Source organism: Propithecus coquereli, unplaced genomic scaffold (assembly GCF_000956105.1).
Source record: "Propithecus coquereli isolate 6110/MARCELLA unplaced genomic scaffold, Pcoq_1.0 Scaffold63, whole genome shotgun sequence".
Classification (NCBI taxonomy): Eukaryota; Metazoa; Chordata; class Mammalia; order Primates; family Indriidae; genus Propithecus; species Propithecus coquereli.
The window spans coordinates 6,938,585-6,954,729 of NW_012152285.1; the positions used below are offsets into that span (position 1 = coordinate 6,938,585).

The 16,145-nt window shown below is 41.0% G+C and overlaps 1 protein-coding gene across 1 annotated transcript; it reads right to left on the reverse strand.

Moving 5' to 3' along the window:
- Nucleotides 1-10,904: 10,904 nt before the first annotated feature.
- Nucleotides 10,905-15,146, reverse strand: PPP1R3C (protein phosphatase 1, regulatory subunit 3C). The gene is made up of 2 exons (XM_012659747.1): nucleotides 15,005-15,146; nucleotides 10,905-12,974 (listed from the first exon to the last, which is right to left on the reverse strand). The coding sequence occupies exons 1-2, from the start codon at nucleotides 15,016-15,018 to the stop codon at nucleotides 12,035-12,037; spliced, it is 954 nt and encodes a 317-aa protein (XP_012515201.1). The 5' UTR covers nucleotides 15,019-15,146; the 3' UTR covers nucleotides 10,905-12,034.
- Between the last annotated feature and the right edge of the window lie 999 nt (nucleotides 15,147-16,145).

The window sequence follows — 16,145 nt, forward strand, 5'->3', positions numbered from 1 at the left end:
AACAGAGAATAAACAGGACATAGTTTGAATTTTTTCCACTATCCTCAACTGTGTTATGTCAAATCATCTCCCTCCCCCTTTCCTCTCCTTTAAAGTATTTTAGACAGTTTGCAATACTTCTGTCACTTTCAGTTACTCGAATTTGGTACAGACCAGTTTAAACTTCCATGTCCTGTCTGATCCCAAGCCCTTGCCCTCCCAAGGTAGACAAGACTTGCTGGGGGAGGGGCTTGGTGTGGATTGGGTGGGGTCTGCTCTGTACTCGCCTCCCTACCTGCCTCTTCCAGACTATGGTTTCCTCCTTTATGGGTGTGGCAAAAAGGAGAGGTGCTTGAGTTCTTGCTACACAGACTCCACAGACCCTTGCTTCTGGAGACCCTCATCTAGAAGGTGGCCATCTTGGGCAGGGGCTCAACTCAGGCCCAGTACCTTCCTCCATGTCCGTTTGACCCATGGGAAATTCAACCATCCTGCACTGCCAAGCTGTGGAGAGACCCTGCCCTGTTGCCATCCCTTCTTTCAGCCCTGTCTTCTCTCTCCAATGATTCTTTTGCCCTAGGACAGAGCCCACAGCAGGACTGCTGCGCAGGCAGACGGTCAGCCAGAAGATATGCTAGTGAATCTCTGAGCACTCTCAACTCTCCCTTGGCTTGGAGGAGGGAGAAACACCCCTGACCCTGCCCAGGGAGGAATACTCTCACTGGGAACTTGGTCCCTCCCACAGGCTGAGGACTCTGCGACCTCTGCTGCAGCTCAGCCTTTCCTCATAGCCTGGAACAGGGGTAGGGCTGGTAGGATCAGGGCCGGTTTCACCACTTCATTGTTAAAGACTGGTTGGGAGCTCTCTTTAGAAACACCGAGTGCTCATGTCACCTTTAGGCCTTGGCAACAGTTCCAAGGTAACAGAAAAAGTCCCACTCCCGACCCTGTTACAGACACAATTATAATTGTGAGACATGTGAGGAAAGAAAAGAACAGAGTTATTACGAGAGTTGGGTTCAAATCCCAGCTCTGCTCCTTATTCATCATGTGACCTTGGGCAGGTTACTTAACCTCTCTGTGCCTCAGCTTCCTTATATGGAAAATGGTGGCAATAACAGCACATACCTCAGAGGATTAAATAAGAAAATGTAAGTAAAACACTTAACATAGTGCTCGGCACATTAATAAATGCTCAGTAAATGTAAGTTCCCTGAGGATATGGATGGATGGATCGGGCACTTCGCGGGCACGTGACACGTTTGATGAAATCATGAATAAGGGAGAATAGCTGGGAAGACTTCTCTGAGACTGGACAGTCAGAGAAGACCACTCTGAGGAGGTAGCACTTAAACCTTGACTGGGGGATGGGGTAGAAATCAGCCAAAGAGCTAAGGGATCATATTGCACTAGGATCATATTACATAATGGACCTAAAAAGTTGCCTTTGACATTTTAATACATTACATAAATATGGGGTTATAACACATTAATTCCCTCTGGACCAAAGGTTATCATGACTCCCAGGAACCAAAGTCCCCAAAGTGCCTGGTCCCCATCCCAGCAGCTGTAACTGTGCCACCAGGTGGTTGCTTTGGACGTTTGTTTCCATTTTTTTAAGTTGTTAGTCAGGACTTTGGTAGCAACTAGATCAAAATTCTGGCTAGACGGTAGGTCTGATTCCACATGATCTAAGTAGTCAGAGCCAGAGAGTGTCAGCTACCACAAGGAAGAGAGTATATCATAAATCCAGAGGTAGACATGTGAACGGGCAGTTTATAGACTGGGGTTTACCCAAAGATTAATTTTGAAGGTTGGCTCATCCAACAGAGTACGTAACTGGACACTTGAGTCTTTGCGCATCTCTGGTTGCAGTTGGTTTTAATTACTTTGAATCTGGTCAGCATTATAAATGGCTGGGATAAAATATCTGCTGGAGGCATGGGGATAAGCATGTGACTCAGCAGCTCCTCTGACTCAGTGGACCCAGAGTTGTCATGAGCTGTTAATCCATTGTCAGAGTGCGAATGAGGCAAAGGGGCTATGAGAAGCTGTACCAACAAATAGCCAGGAACACCCACTGCCTATCTTTATGGCTGAGCCCTTTTGAGACACATAGCATCTGTATCTTTTGTTGCTGTAATGGCAAGTTTTTGGCATAGATGTGTCCTGATCATTGTTTTCAAGCACACTGAACCTAGACGATAATATAATGGACCTGTTGGAACTGTTTCTAAGATAGAAGGATGCCTCTCTCCACCCTGGTTTGATGAACTGTTAGTGTGGATAAATAAGGACTGGGAGACTGTGCCGGGAATGAGAAAGGCAGGGTGGTGCAGGTGCCTACAGTGATAGGTGAAGGTAACAGAAAGGGGCTTTCCATTTAGAATGCCAAGGTAGAGTGGTTACCATGTTACATAGGATTGCCCGTTCTGTCACCTAGAAGCCCGAGTGTAAGCACTAAGACTCTAGAGAATAGCTGGTCCTTAACAGAAACACATAAGAAGTTAGCTATTTTCCTGTCTCTCATTGTGTAAGAGCACAACGGACCATTCTACCCAACTTGAGACAATGTGACATCTCAAAATCATAAGCCAAGATTAGAAACAACACATAAAAAATGGTCTATTGTCATGAATTCAAACCACATCCTAACGGTTGCCAGAACAATGCTTTCAAATCCCAGATGTTCCGAAACACTTTATCATTCTTAAGGGAGAGATCACCTCCACCCGCACCTAAAAAAAATAGGGAAAGGAAAACAACAGTTCTAAATAGGATGCAAATGGGAAAGTTCCTACTGTGCTTGTAGGTACTAATGAAACCTGTTTTTAAATGTTCATTATAAAATATTATTTACATATATAACATATAATGCATATACAAGAAATGTTTGCTTAAGAAAGAAAATATTAGCAATATTTTTGTATTCTCCTTTATACCCCTCCTCAATTTCCTCCATCCTCCTCCCCTAGAAGTAATCATTAGGCCAAATTCCACTATTATTCACTTACTTTACTTTATTATTTTCATATATATAAAATATATATTCATTAAAATATACATATTCAGTTTTGTGTGGTTTTGAACCTTATGTAAGTAAATCATACTGTATATATTTTCTGCAACCTGCCTTTTTTGCTCAATTTTATGTTCGTAGGATTCATTCGTGTTGGTAAGAATAACTGCCATTCATTTTCACTTATGTTTTATATTCCATTGAAATGATATAATAGCATCTACTTACCCAATCTTCCCTCAGGGATATTTGTGTTGGTTTCAGTTTTTCTCTTAGAAATGACATTGTTATAAACATACTTATATATCTCTCGATACACATTGTGTTTCTCTGTAAGATATATGTACAGAAGTGAAATTGCTATGCATCTTCCCCTTTACAATGCTAAATTGTTTCCCAAGTGTTCACATCAGTCTATACTCTCACCAGTCTCTACTCTCACCCACTGTCCGCAAGCTCACCGACACTTGCTATTTATAGATGTTTTCATTTTTGCCGTTCAGGTAGACTTGAAATAGTATTTCATTGTAGTTTTCATTTGCATTTCCCTGGCTATTAATGAGGTTGAGAATCTTTTCATATGTTTATTGGCCATTCATGTTTCCTCTTCTGTGAAATGTCTATTCAAATCTTTTTGCTTGTTTCTCTATAGGTTTTTTTGTCTCATTAGGTATTGGGGTTCTTTATGTATTCTGGATACTAATCCTTTGCCAGTTATAGCTTCTCCCAGTTTGTTGCTAATCTTTTCACTTTCTTTAGGTTGTCTTTTGATTTAAAAAAAAAGTTCGAATTTTTAAAATTTATTTATTGCTTGTATATATTCATGGGGCACAAATGCAGTTTTGCTGCACTGATACATTGCATTGTGGTGAAGTCAGGGCCTTCAGTGCAGCCGTCACTGGAGCAAGGCACATTGTAGCCACCCACCAACCTCCCATCATCCACTCCCCTCTTACCTTCCCACCCCTCTGAGTCTCCATTGCCCATCCACTCTGCTTCCATGTGTACACGATATTTAGCTCCCACTTATAAGTGAGAACATGCGGTATTGCTGAAAGTCTAAAGTTTAATGTGGCTACGTGTATCAGTTTTTTTCCTTTTGGTTTGTGTTTCTTCCTTTGTTTTAGAATTCCTTTCCAATTCCAAGTTCCTAAAAGACTCCTCATCTCCAAACAGTTTTTAAAAGCTTTTCCTTTCGTCTTTAATTATTTAATCCCCTGGATTTTATGCAGGCATGTGGTGAGGGCCTGGTTTTATGTTTTTCTGTGTGGATAACCATTTGCTCCAGAGCCAATTACCATGGAGTTCATTCTCTTCCCACTTAACATCATGTCCAGCTCAGACATAAGCGAAGTCTTCATGGATGTATACTGCTTTCTAGGCTCTATATTTTGTTCCACTGAAAATTCATCCATCCCTGAGTTTATACCCAACTATATTAGTTACATAATTTTATAAGAAATCTTGGTATTTGCTATAGCAACTCCCCCTGTTATATTCTTTTTCTTAAGGAGGCTCTTAACTCTTTTTGATTTTCTACGTCCACACAAATTTTGGAAGCAATTTGTCAAATTCCTTTAAATAAAACTACCAACCTATTGGTATCTTAGTTTTGATTGGCATTGCATAAAATAGTAGATAAATAGCTTCATAATATTAAGTCTTCCTAACCATAAATATAGAATAGTTTTTCATTTATAATCTTCTTTAAGTGCCTTTTGATACACTTTTATAATTTTCTTCATAAAGATCTTGTGAAAGTTTTGTTATATTTATTTCAGAGAATTTTATAGTATTGCTGTTTACTGTAAAATGGTCCTTTTACTTTAAAAAGTACATTTTCTGTTTATTGCTTATATAGAGATATTCAGTTCAATTGGGGTGTTGATCTTTGTATTGGTCACCTATTTCTAAGCAATAAATTATCCCAAACTTAGTAGCTTAAAACCATAAACATTTATTATCTCACAGTTTCTTTAAGTGAGAAATTCAAGAGCAGCTTAGCTGGGAGTTTTTGGCTCAGGGTCTCTCATAAGATTGTAATAAGATGTCAGCCAGGGCTGTAGTCATCTGAAAGCTTGACTGGGGCTGGAGGATCTATTTCTAAGCTCACACAAGTTATCAAGAGGTATCAGTTTCTCGCTGTTTCGGCCTCCCCATAGGCAGCTGGCTTCCCCCAGCACAAGTAAATCTGAGTGAGAGAGAGAAAGAGATCAACTACGATGAAAGCCATAGTGTGTCTATAACCTAATCTTGGAAGTGACATACCAATAATTTGTGCTGCACTGTATTGGTCACACAGAACAGCAGTGGTACAACATGGGAGGAGACTACACAAGGAGGGTGTGACTTCCAGAAGGTGGGCATCACTGGACCATCTTGTAGGCTAACTACCATAATCTTCTATCCAACAACCTTGCTAAATTCTCATATTTATGCTAATAACTTAGTAATAGAATCTTTTGGATTTTCTTAATAGTCAAACCTATTATCTGTAAATAATCCCAGTTTTATTACTCTCCTTCCAATCTCATTTTTATTTCTTTCTTGCTGTACTTCACGTGCTCAGATTTGGGGTACAATGTTTAAAAGACGTAATAAAAGACCTTATCTTAAAAGGAGTTTCAACATTTACCATATTTTGGTGTTTGTAGCAGGTTTTTATTGTTTTTTGTTTTTCATAGATATCCTTTTTTCAAATTCAAAATATTTTCCCTTATTCTTAGCTTGAATTTTTTTCATTAATGGTGGAAAATTTTAGAAACATTTTTTCTGTCTATTGAGTTGACTATATGTTTTTATTCCTTTAATCTATTTATGTGCAAATTATAGTAATTGATGTTCTGGTATTGAACCAATCTTGCATTCTCAGAATAAACACAACTTGAGCATAATACATTATCTTTTTATACATTATTGGATTCATTTTAATAGTTTATTGTGTATAAATGTTTGTATCTATTTACATGTGAGATTGGCTTATAATTTTCTTTTCCTATACTGTCCTAGTAGGTTTTTAGTATTATGGTTATGCTAACTCATAAATGAGTTGGGACATATTCTCCCTTTTCATGTACTCTGGGAACATTTTTATAAGATTAGAAATATTTGATCCTTGAATGTTTGATATAATATACCTGTAAAAACATCTGGGCCACATATTTTATTTGAGGGTGGATTTTAAACTACTAGTTTTGTTGTTGTTGTTATTGTTGTTGTTTGAGACAGAATCTTGCTTTGTCATGCCAGCTAGAGTGCAGTGGTGCTATCATAGCTCACTGCAACCTCAAACTCCTGGGCTCAAGCAATTCTCCTGCCTCAGCCTCCCAAGTAGGTGGGACTACAGGCGTGTGCTACTACACCCAGCTAATTTTTTTATTTTTTTAGTAGAGATGGGGTCTCACTCTTGCTCAGGCTGGTCTCAAACTCCTGAGCTCAATAGATCCAACCACCTCAGCCTCCCAAAGTGCTAGGATTACAGACGTGAGCTACCTGCCCAGCCTTGGCTTGAGGTTTTTAGAAAGACTGAAAAGCAGCGTGGAGTTTTGGCAGTCTCGGTGTGCTGAGAAAATGCATTAGCATGCAAAACCTTCCAGGAGAAGGAAACCTGGCATATACATCAAACTCTCAACTTTAGAAGGCCACAATTTAGGGGAAAGGGTGAACCAAAGATAAATAGAGCTTTAGCAAGACTGCAACCTTGCCTTGACTTAGCTCAAACCCTAATTGGATTGAGTAGCCTTGAATCTATCTGTCTAGCACAAGAAATGGTGAATACTCTCTGAAGGAAGATTATACATCTGATGAAATACTCTATCTTTTCATGTGTTTTCTTCATTTTTCCTCTATTTTCTTGAAATTATTTATAATATCTATTGTTGTTATAGATGATATTTATCATTGAATCAAAAATTACTAGAATGCCAAGAGAAAAGACCACATTAAAAAAAATAAGTAAAAAGTATATAACAGAAGCAGATCCACAGGATATTTGGATATTGGGACTAGTAAACAAGTACTTTAAAATAACTATCATTTACATTTTTAAGAAAAATAAAGGAAAGGGTGGGAACAAATGATGACTAAATGGAGACATTCACAGGAAAATGGAAACTATAAAAAACAGTTAAATGAAAATTTTAACTCAAAAATAGAATAACTGAAGTAAAAAATACAAGAATGGAGTTAAAAACAGAATTAGACATAGCAGAAGAGAGTCTAAGTGAACTGGAAGACAAATCAATAGCAAATGTGTGAACTGAAGCCCAGAGAGAAAAACAATGGGAAATAGAGAAAAGAGGATAAGACAATGGGGTGAAGTGAAAAGGTATAACGTAAGTATAATTGGAGTCCCAGAAAGAGAGGAAAAAGAAAGTGGGACAGAAGAAATATTTGAAGAGATAATAGCAGAGAATTTTCTAACCCCTACCCAGACCCCTACCTAGAAGTTTACATCTAGTGAAATTATCTTTCAAAAATGAAAGCTAAATAAAGATGTTTTCAGCTAAAAAAAAAAACATAGTGAAGAAGTTAGGACCACAGATTCTAAGTCTAGGCTCAAATATCAGCTCCAACACTTACTATGTGACGATGAGCAAGTCACAAATTTTGTCTATGCCTCAGTTTCCTCATCCGCAAAATGAGATTAATAAGAGAAATCACCTCCTAGAACTGTTGTGAGAATTAAATGAGTTAAAATATGAATATATATAGTACTTAGAACAATGCTTGCCACATAGTAAAGGCTATATAAGTGTTAGCCACTGTTATTAATTAAGCCTCACAGCAACCTTATAAATAATTAACTCATTTGCAGAGGATTAAATTGAGGCTTGAGTGACAGTGCAACTTGCCCAAAATTACCCAGCTGGGACATCACTATGAAGTGATAATGATAAGATAAAGATGTGTTGATGTCTCCAGTACTCGTGCTTCATGACAGCAGGAATCATATTTGTCTTGTTCATCACCACATAGTCAGTGCCAAGCACATAGTTGGTGCTCTATAAATACTTGTTGGATAGATGAGTGACTCTTACAACAATGCTATTTCAGATACTGTACTCTCTCAACCAGCAACGCAGAATACTAACATTAGCACTAAGTGCTTATTGGAGAAAAGAATCTCAGAGACTCATGTTCATTTCCAGAACCACACTGTGAAAAGGAATATTTGTGAGAAAATTCTGTATCATTACTATTAGTAACGAGCAAGGTTAACCACTCTGGGCCTCCATTTCATCCTCTGTTTTAAAAAAAAAAAAGTGGGTCAAGGAATCCTCTGAGCCATTAAGCGACTCTGTTCTCCGAAATGGGGCAGTGGAAAACACTTCACACAGCTTAAATCAGAGGTCCTCGACCTTGATGCATATCGGAAACACCTGGGAAGCTCGCACACACTGTCCAATGCACAGGTCACACCTTGGATCAATTAAGTCAAAATCTTGGGAAGTGTAAAGGGAGGCATCAGGTTTTTGTTTGGTTGTTTTTGTTTTTTTTTTTTAGAGATGGGGTTTTGAATGTTTCTCAGACCCAGACCCATCTTGAACTCCCGGCTTCAAGTGACCCTCCCACCGCAGCCTCCCAGAGTACTAGGATTATAGACATGAGCCACTGTGCCCGGCTGGCATCAGTATTTTTTAAAGCTCCCCAGGTGAATCTGATAGGCAGCCAAGGTTAAGGACCACCACCTTAGAGGGACCCTCCAAAAACAATAGCAGGTGTCTACTCATTGGCAGAAAGAAGGAAGAGTCAGGAGGCCAGGAGTCAGCAAAATTGCACGTGGGACTGCTCTGAGTTTGGGATCCCTGCCGCCTAACAAGAGGGTTTGTTCAGGCAACAGCTCCCAGTTGCTGCTAGAAAACTCTATGGGGATTCTGGAGATGAAGGCCAAGCAAGAGACTCTCCCTATCTCATGCAGAACTTTTGGATTCACGTTGATAAAGATGCATGTTTACTCCCACACTTGAGATTTTCAGCTTTTCAGTTTGGGGATGAACTAAAAGGAGAGCCATCAATTTAGAAAATAACAGAGTCCTTCCTTAAATAACTAAATAAAGCCTTATATATACTTTTTGAACAGCATATCAAGCATCCCAAATTCAAGCCATTCTCCTATGATAAATTTTGAAAGCAGAGTTGCTTCTGCTATTCGGTGAGATATGAGGATGTGAAATGCAGTTAATCCCATTCAATAGCAAAGGTCCAGGAACATTCTGCTCTTTGACAGGGTCCTTCTTCAGGAGCAGCCCAGGGACACACCAACGTTGGATCAAGCTGACACGGGTGACCAGCAAGAGTTGGCCAGAGTCATGCCTGATTGAAAATAGCTCCCTGTTGAAGAAGTGAGAAAAGGAAGGTCTCCAAGGGAGACGTCGAGGAGGAGGTATGAAGCAGAGGAACAACAAGCAAAGTTACCGTCTAGCCAACTCAACCTGGCCCGGGACCTCGAACAAGTCACTTCCCCTGCCTGAATCTTAGTTTCTTCTCTCCTAAAGGTAGGCATTTGAGTGCCCTGGTGATTAAGCTCCCTTTCAGACCCAAATTGGATTTATCTCCATCCCTTGGGAAGATGTTATCCTTCACCCATCCATCTGCATGAACAGAGAGCCAGGGGAAACCAAACAGGGGTCAGCAGATAGTGCCAAGGAATGAAGCCATGTGAGGGGACTGTGGCCAGAGCAAGGCAGTATGCCCCACCTGGGACAGTGCGCCCCATCTAAGGGGGCAGCTGCTATTCAACTCCATGTGATTGTTGCCATTAGGAAAGATCTTATAATTTTTTGAGGAATAAAAAGAAATCTGGATATTTTTATGTAGCCTACCAATTGTCATATCTTGGCAATAAATTCTTTAAAAAAAAAACTCCTTTATGTCAGATAAAACACATCCGTGCCCAGACACACCCTGCAGGTGCGCAGTTTATAACCTCTAACATAGAGGATGCTATGATATGATAAAACTTTGTTCTTCATAACCGGGCCTTTTTAATAGGTTGGTCATTGATTTCCCCTTAAGAAACACCACACTGAAGCTCCTTCTGAAATTTTAGGCAGAACCAGAGCTACCATGTAGGTTCATGGACTTGCTGCCTCTCACCCCAGAGATCTGTGCTTCTCCCCTTAGTTTGGGCCTGATGCCCACTGCCCTCCATATTCCCCCTGTGCAGCTCTAATGTTTGCCCCTTCAGGAAGGTGCTGGAGCTCAAGTGGTAGGAGTCACTCCAGCCCTACTCACACCATCTCCCATTTTAAAGCTGAGATGTGGCCTCCAAGATAACCATGACCCAGCACAGAGTGTGCGTGATGAGCAGGAACCACAGATGGGGACAGTTTTTTGGGAACAGTGACAGCAGTTCAAGTCACAGCACCGGGCCCCAGCCCCAGTGGTCAGGTGGTAGGCAGTGTGCTCACTAATGAGACTGGGCTATAAGGATTACCCTCAGGGGATCCACTTCCTGGTCTACTCACTCTGCTCAGTTGCTCCTAAACAAAACAGGAGAGCTTCTTATTTCACTAACTGTGGCTTTGAGAAAGAAAACATAGTCGGGTCTTATATCAAACACGTTTATTCTTACAGTGAGAAGCTCATAAAGGATAGATAGAGTAGAGTGAAATATTTACAGTAAAAAAATTATGGATGCTAGCCAAACCTCAAATACTATATCACAGCAGAGTTATTCCAATAGTACTTTTCCAGCATGGCACGTCACACATGATAAAATTAACTGCTCTCTCTTGACATCTCTCAGTGCATGTGCACAATAATAGAAGCAAACATTCTGGGACTCTTGTCCTTAAGATCTTACAGAATGGATTTATACACACACAAAAACAAATATATTACAACACATCCAAAACAATTTGCATCTATTTTTTTTTAAAGAAGCATTTTGACTTCAAAGGAAATTAAAACAGCAAAATAAAAATAGGCAAGAGATAGACTGCTACTTCTACGTGCAAGGTACTGGATTCTTGCATTGAGAATCCTAGTGTCAGGCCTCACTTCGAACATCACATCAAAGAAGTGTGGCAGAAAAATGAGTCACCTTCAATATGAAGGATGTGAGTTGTGTACACACCGACAACACTCTCAAAGATACAACAGTATACAAAGAGGAATGCCAGCGTACAGAGTGGACCTTCTCCTGAGGCCATTCAGATATTTGGGCTAAGCAACTACACTTTTCTGATTTAATCAAGGCACTTGCCATGAGCTATCTGACATGACATGGAGTCCCTATGTGTTGTTAACCACTGATGATGGCGTGGTTTTTGTTAGCAGGGTTCTACGCCAAGAACCCAAGCATGATGTCTTGATCACGAAAACCCTTATAACATTAGGACTGCAAAGCCAGATTTGCTTAAACCTTCCCCAAATCATGATTTTTGGTAGAACACATTTGAACAGAAAGGCTTCACCTAAGATACTGATTCTCCAGAGTTACAATTCATCTTCACCCAATAACACTCAATACCCTTAAAAGGTTATTTGGCTTTTGTCTACAAGAATACATAGATCTTTTTCCCCTCTACAAATTGTTTCCCCAGGATAGAACCATAAAACCGACTTAAAAACACAAAATAGCCTTCATTTTCTCACCAACAATTAAGTGTCAGATCTCCTGCTCCTACTCTGACTTCAGCTTCAGAGCCCTCTGTGTATACTTTTCACACATTCCTCATACCATTAACACAGCTTTCCATCACCATCAGCTGTCCTTGCTCACCTTTTCCTTGCCCAACCTGAAAGCTCATGAACTGAGAGGGAAGGAGGAAGGGCACTGAAGAGGTATCACCTTTATTAAAACAGTTCCCAGGCTGTTACTTGATCCTCCAAAGCAAAATTGGGCAGCGTCATCTCTACAGACCCCAACACTAAATTCTCAAGTGGCTTTCTTTTCTGTAGCCAGGTCTCAAAAGCTCCAACCTAAACCTACTGATGGAAAGTAGCAAAGACTTCCTAATATTGAGCAATACAGACCTAGAATTGCATGGGGAATATGACAGGTCAAAACCAATCACTAGGTTGCTTAATTCATCGATAAGAGGCCAAGTTCTCCATTCTCCCCCAGCTCTGCCACTCTGGGAAGAGCCCGCTAGCCAGCCTTGGACTGCCAAAGATTGGTGACTCTAACCCTGTCTTAGGGGATGCCTGGTGGAATGTGCAGTCCTGGGGTGCCATCTGCGTTTGCACCCCATCAGGCTTCCATTGTACATGGACAATTCTATAATTCTGACCATCGTTGTTGTCCCAGAAGACTTGCCCATTCGCGTGGTAAGAAACACAGAACTCAATTTTCTCCTCAGTTGGAATGACAGGGGGTAAGTCAATGGCAAACGAGAAGGTGTCACTATCTGAGCCACCATATACATTTTTCATGTAGACACAGTCCACATCGGTGTAGCTTTTCCAAGTATCAAAAGTGATACGGATCTGAACCTTCTTCTCAAAGCTCATGTTTTTGACTTTCACGGTCCCCGTCACTGTTCGCTCTTGCAAAGAGCAGTTCTCCAGACAGACAAAGTTCTTCTGGAAGTGGTTCCGGAAACTTAAGTAATCAGTTGAAGGTTGAGGGAAATCTAAAATGAGGTTTCTCTCCTCATGGAGTTTTAAGCCAGAGGAGATACTGCTAATGTCCAAAAGATCAAACTGGAGATCCCATGCTGGTTCTTCCGGCAGGTCGGAGAAGACGTGGATGGCAGTGAGAGAGAGACCCTTGGAGTCAGCAAACACAACCCGTTTCTTGGCTTGGTTGTGTGAGCAGTTCCAGTCATTCTGCGATTTGGCTTCCTGTTTTACATTGAGACATGATTTCAGAGGCTTTAATTTATTCACAATTTGTCTTTGTTGAAAATCATCATAAGGGCCCAGGAAACTCTTCAGAGGTGGCGAATGAGCCAAGCAAAGCCTCATGGCCACATCCACTGGCATGACTGAACTTGTCAAAGGACGTGGATCTAAAACCTGGATCATTCTGAAATGCAAAAGGAAGCAGGATTGTCACCTGGATCTGAAGCACTCTTCCCCAGTCCCAAATACATATGTACTATTTTCGTACTGAGTGAATTATATATAGCCAGTGCAGTATCAGGGAGATGCTATCATATGTAGTGAAAGAGAACAGTATTAGGTGACCAGATCTTCCTTCTGTGTCTACTTCTACCCTTGCCTGGCTACAGGGCTGTATGTTAACTGCTTAAAACACTTTGGTGGGCAGGGGGCAGGTCTCAGTTCCCCCTTCTGAGAAATCAAAGGGTTGGATGTGATAATCTCTAAATACAGCTCTAAGAATCATTTGCTCTGTTCTGAACTAGTGTTTCTCAAACCTATCTGGTCACCATGGGCTAGGAAATTAGTTTTTTGGTTTGTGTGTGTGTGTGTGTGTGTGTTTTTTTAATTCAGATTCCTGGGACGTGGAGCCACTGAGGCAGAATCTCTGGGAGTAGATACGTTCTTAGAGCTGCCCAGGTGATTCTAATGACCAGTCAGGATGAGGAGTCATAGTTCCAGAACCTCTGATTCCTCTGGCTGCTTTTGCTTTTTTTTGCTGTTAAATTCTTTACACTTCTCTGGAAAGGTAATCCCCTTAAAAAGGAAAAAAAAGCAACAAAAATTCTCATGGAACAATTTTGAGAGTGATAAGGCTAGAAAGAATGGAAGTCAGAGAATTATCTTTGCACTTTGACTAGTGTGCTCCTCCTCATTTTTCCCAAATAATTCATGCACTTGAAGAAAAACTTTGTATAATCTATATTTCATATAAAAAGATGTCCATGACAAGTGCACATGTAAGTAGAAAAACCGATTACCTGAAAATTAGAATGTATTTTAATATATAGTATATATATATATATATATATATATATGAACTTATAAATATTGAAAAACTCTATAGGAAATACACCAAAAAGTTAATAATAATCTCTGGGTGATAGGATTGTAGGTGATCTATTTTTGTTTTGTTTCGGTATTTTTTGGTATTTTCTAATGTTTTGGTAATGGACATTTATAAGAAGGACAATAAATCTATTTAAAACTTAAAACATAACCATGCTTATCAATATTAAACCAAGAAGCATCCCTCATTACTTTATCCCTCATTACATATTGCCAAGTTTATGGAATTAGGATTTTTTTCCCCTTTCTTAGCTTTGCAGATAAGAAGTGCGTGTATACTGTATATGCCATTTCTCAGTCTGGCTTTAGTAACTTCACAGCACCTCTAAGGACATAGGCAAGTGGTCATTATCACAAAATGGATAATAAAGAACATTCACAGAATTTACTTTATTAGCTCTCGGGTTTTTCTGGGAGACCTACAGACTTAGAACAAACAAATGAAAGCTAAAGCTATATTTGTGGGTCTAATAATAGTTAACAGGATTTTTAGAGAAGTCTTCTGCTAAGTTATATCTGGAGACACTATTTAAAGTAGTTTATGGGAGGTTTTTTTATCTTTTGCATTTATAGAAAGACAGTTTTAGTACTGGGTGATTTCCCTGGAACTTTAAGTCCTGGACAAGAGTTAAAAATAATAGTCTGCTCAAACTCCGAGACTGAGTTTGCTATGGCAAACCATGACAAGAACGAATGAATGCAAATTCATTCATCCTGTAATTTCGCGCCCCCCATCCCCCAAGCTAAACTAGCTAACCAGCAATGTCAGAGTGCTGTTCTCACAAGTTAAGCCACCAGAGTCTTTGGGACATTTGTTCAGGATCAAAAGGTAACAGTCGCATCCTTGAGGGAATCCGAACTAAAGCTGACTCACATTGAGACAGTTTCTGGTTTAAGATGCTGATCACCAAAATAGGCTGTACCTAAGAAACAGAGCGAAATTCCACACCTCCAAGGCCTTCTGGTTGCCACATTCAACTCAGCAATCAGTCAACTTGCCCTCCCCTGGGGTCTCCATTTGCAGAGGTGACAGAACTAACACGCCCCCAACTTCCCCGCAGCTGCGGCTGCCCTCTGTGCCGGGGCGCAGAGCTGCAGTGAACCTACCTGGTGCAGCTCATTAGGCAGAGAGGCGGCGGCGCACCGTGAGAGCCAGCACCCGCAGTCTGCGGAAGTTCGCACCCCAGCTCCGGCCGTCCCCACTCCGCGGTGGCCCGGGCGGATTGCGGGGCGGGCGCCGAGCGGCTGCTTATCTGCTCCTCACCACGTGAACCCCTTGGACCAATCGCCGGGCCTCGGGCCCGATGGCGCGACCAACCAGCGCCCAGCTGGGACGCGAGCCCTCGCCCCGGGTACGTGATCACCACGCGGCTGGACGTGCGGGCAGCGCGAGCTGGGAGCTCGGGGAAGGCTTGGGGACGCCCGGGCCAGCTGGACCGAGCCGCGTAACGCGAGCCGTGGGCGAGGGGGCCCCGCAGGCACGTCCCGCCTGGAGCCGGAGCAGGCCGGGCGCCAGCTCACGCGGGCTTGGGGCATGTTAACTTGGGAATAGTTGAATCAGAACACAGAAGTTGTGGCTCAATACAAATGTATATATTATCTGAAATGTTTATATTGTTCATTGCTTGGTGTATCTGCGCATCCTCTCCGTCACCTTAGCCTGCGCAATCCCAAACTGGCTGCATGTTTTAGGTTGGGGTGGATCCACAAATGCACCACACAGCAGACAACGACTGCCAAGAATTACCAACTTCTCTAACAAGCGTTAGGAAAGCATATAAGCACCATAAAACAATGAAGCGGCATTTAATTAAAAGGCGCTTTGCATTTCCCTGGAAGAAAAACTAAAGCTAGTAAATGCAATGGCCTTTTTCACTCACATGGTCTGTCAGAGCCAGTAGTCAACCTAAACCCTTGACTCCGTTCTGACTTCCTTTGGCAGTGATGTGGAAATCAAAATGTTAAAACATCACACTATATTTCATCAGCCTCCTGAGCCAGTTGCTTTCATTGAGATTTTGTCATTTCGTTTAGTTTGGGGAATTTTTAGAACATCGTTTACAACCATAAACTTAAATTTCTAAGTCAAGTATAAATTACTTTTATAAAACCCACATCGTAGTTTTGCTCTAACTTAAATATCCATTAGCCAATTAAAATGTACAAAAATCCCTGTGTCTTTTAAATAACTGTCAACTGTTAAATAATTGTTAAAGTGCAGTTATTAAAGAAAAAGAATCATGCAGAA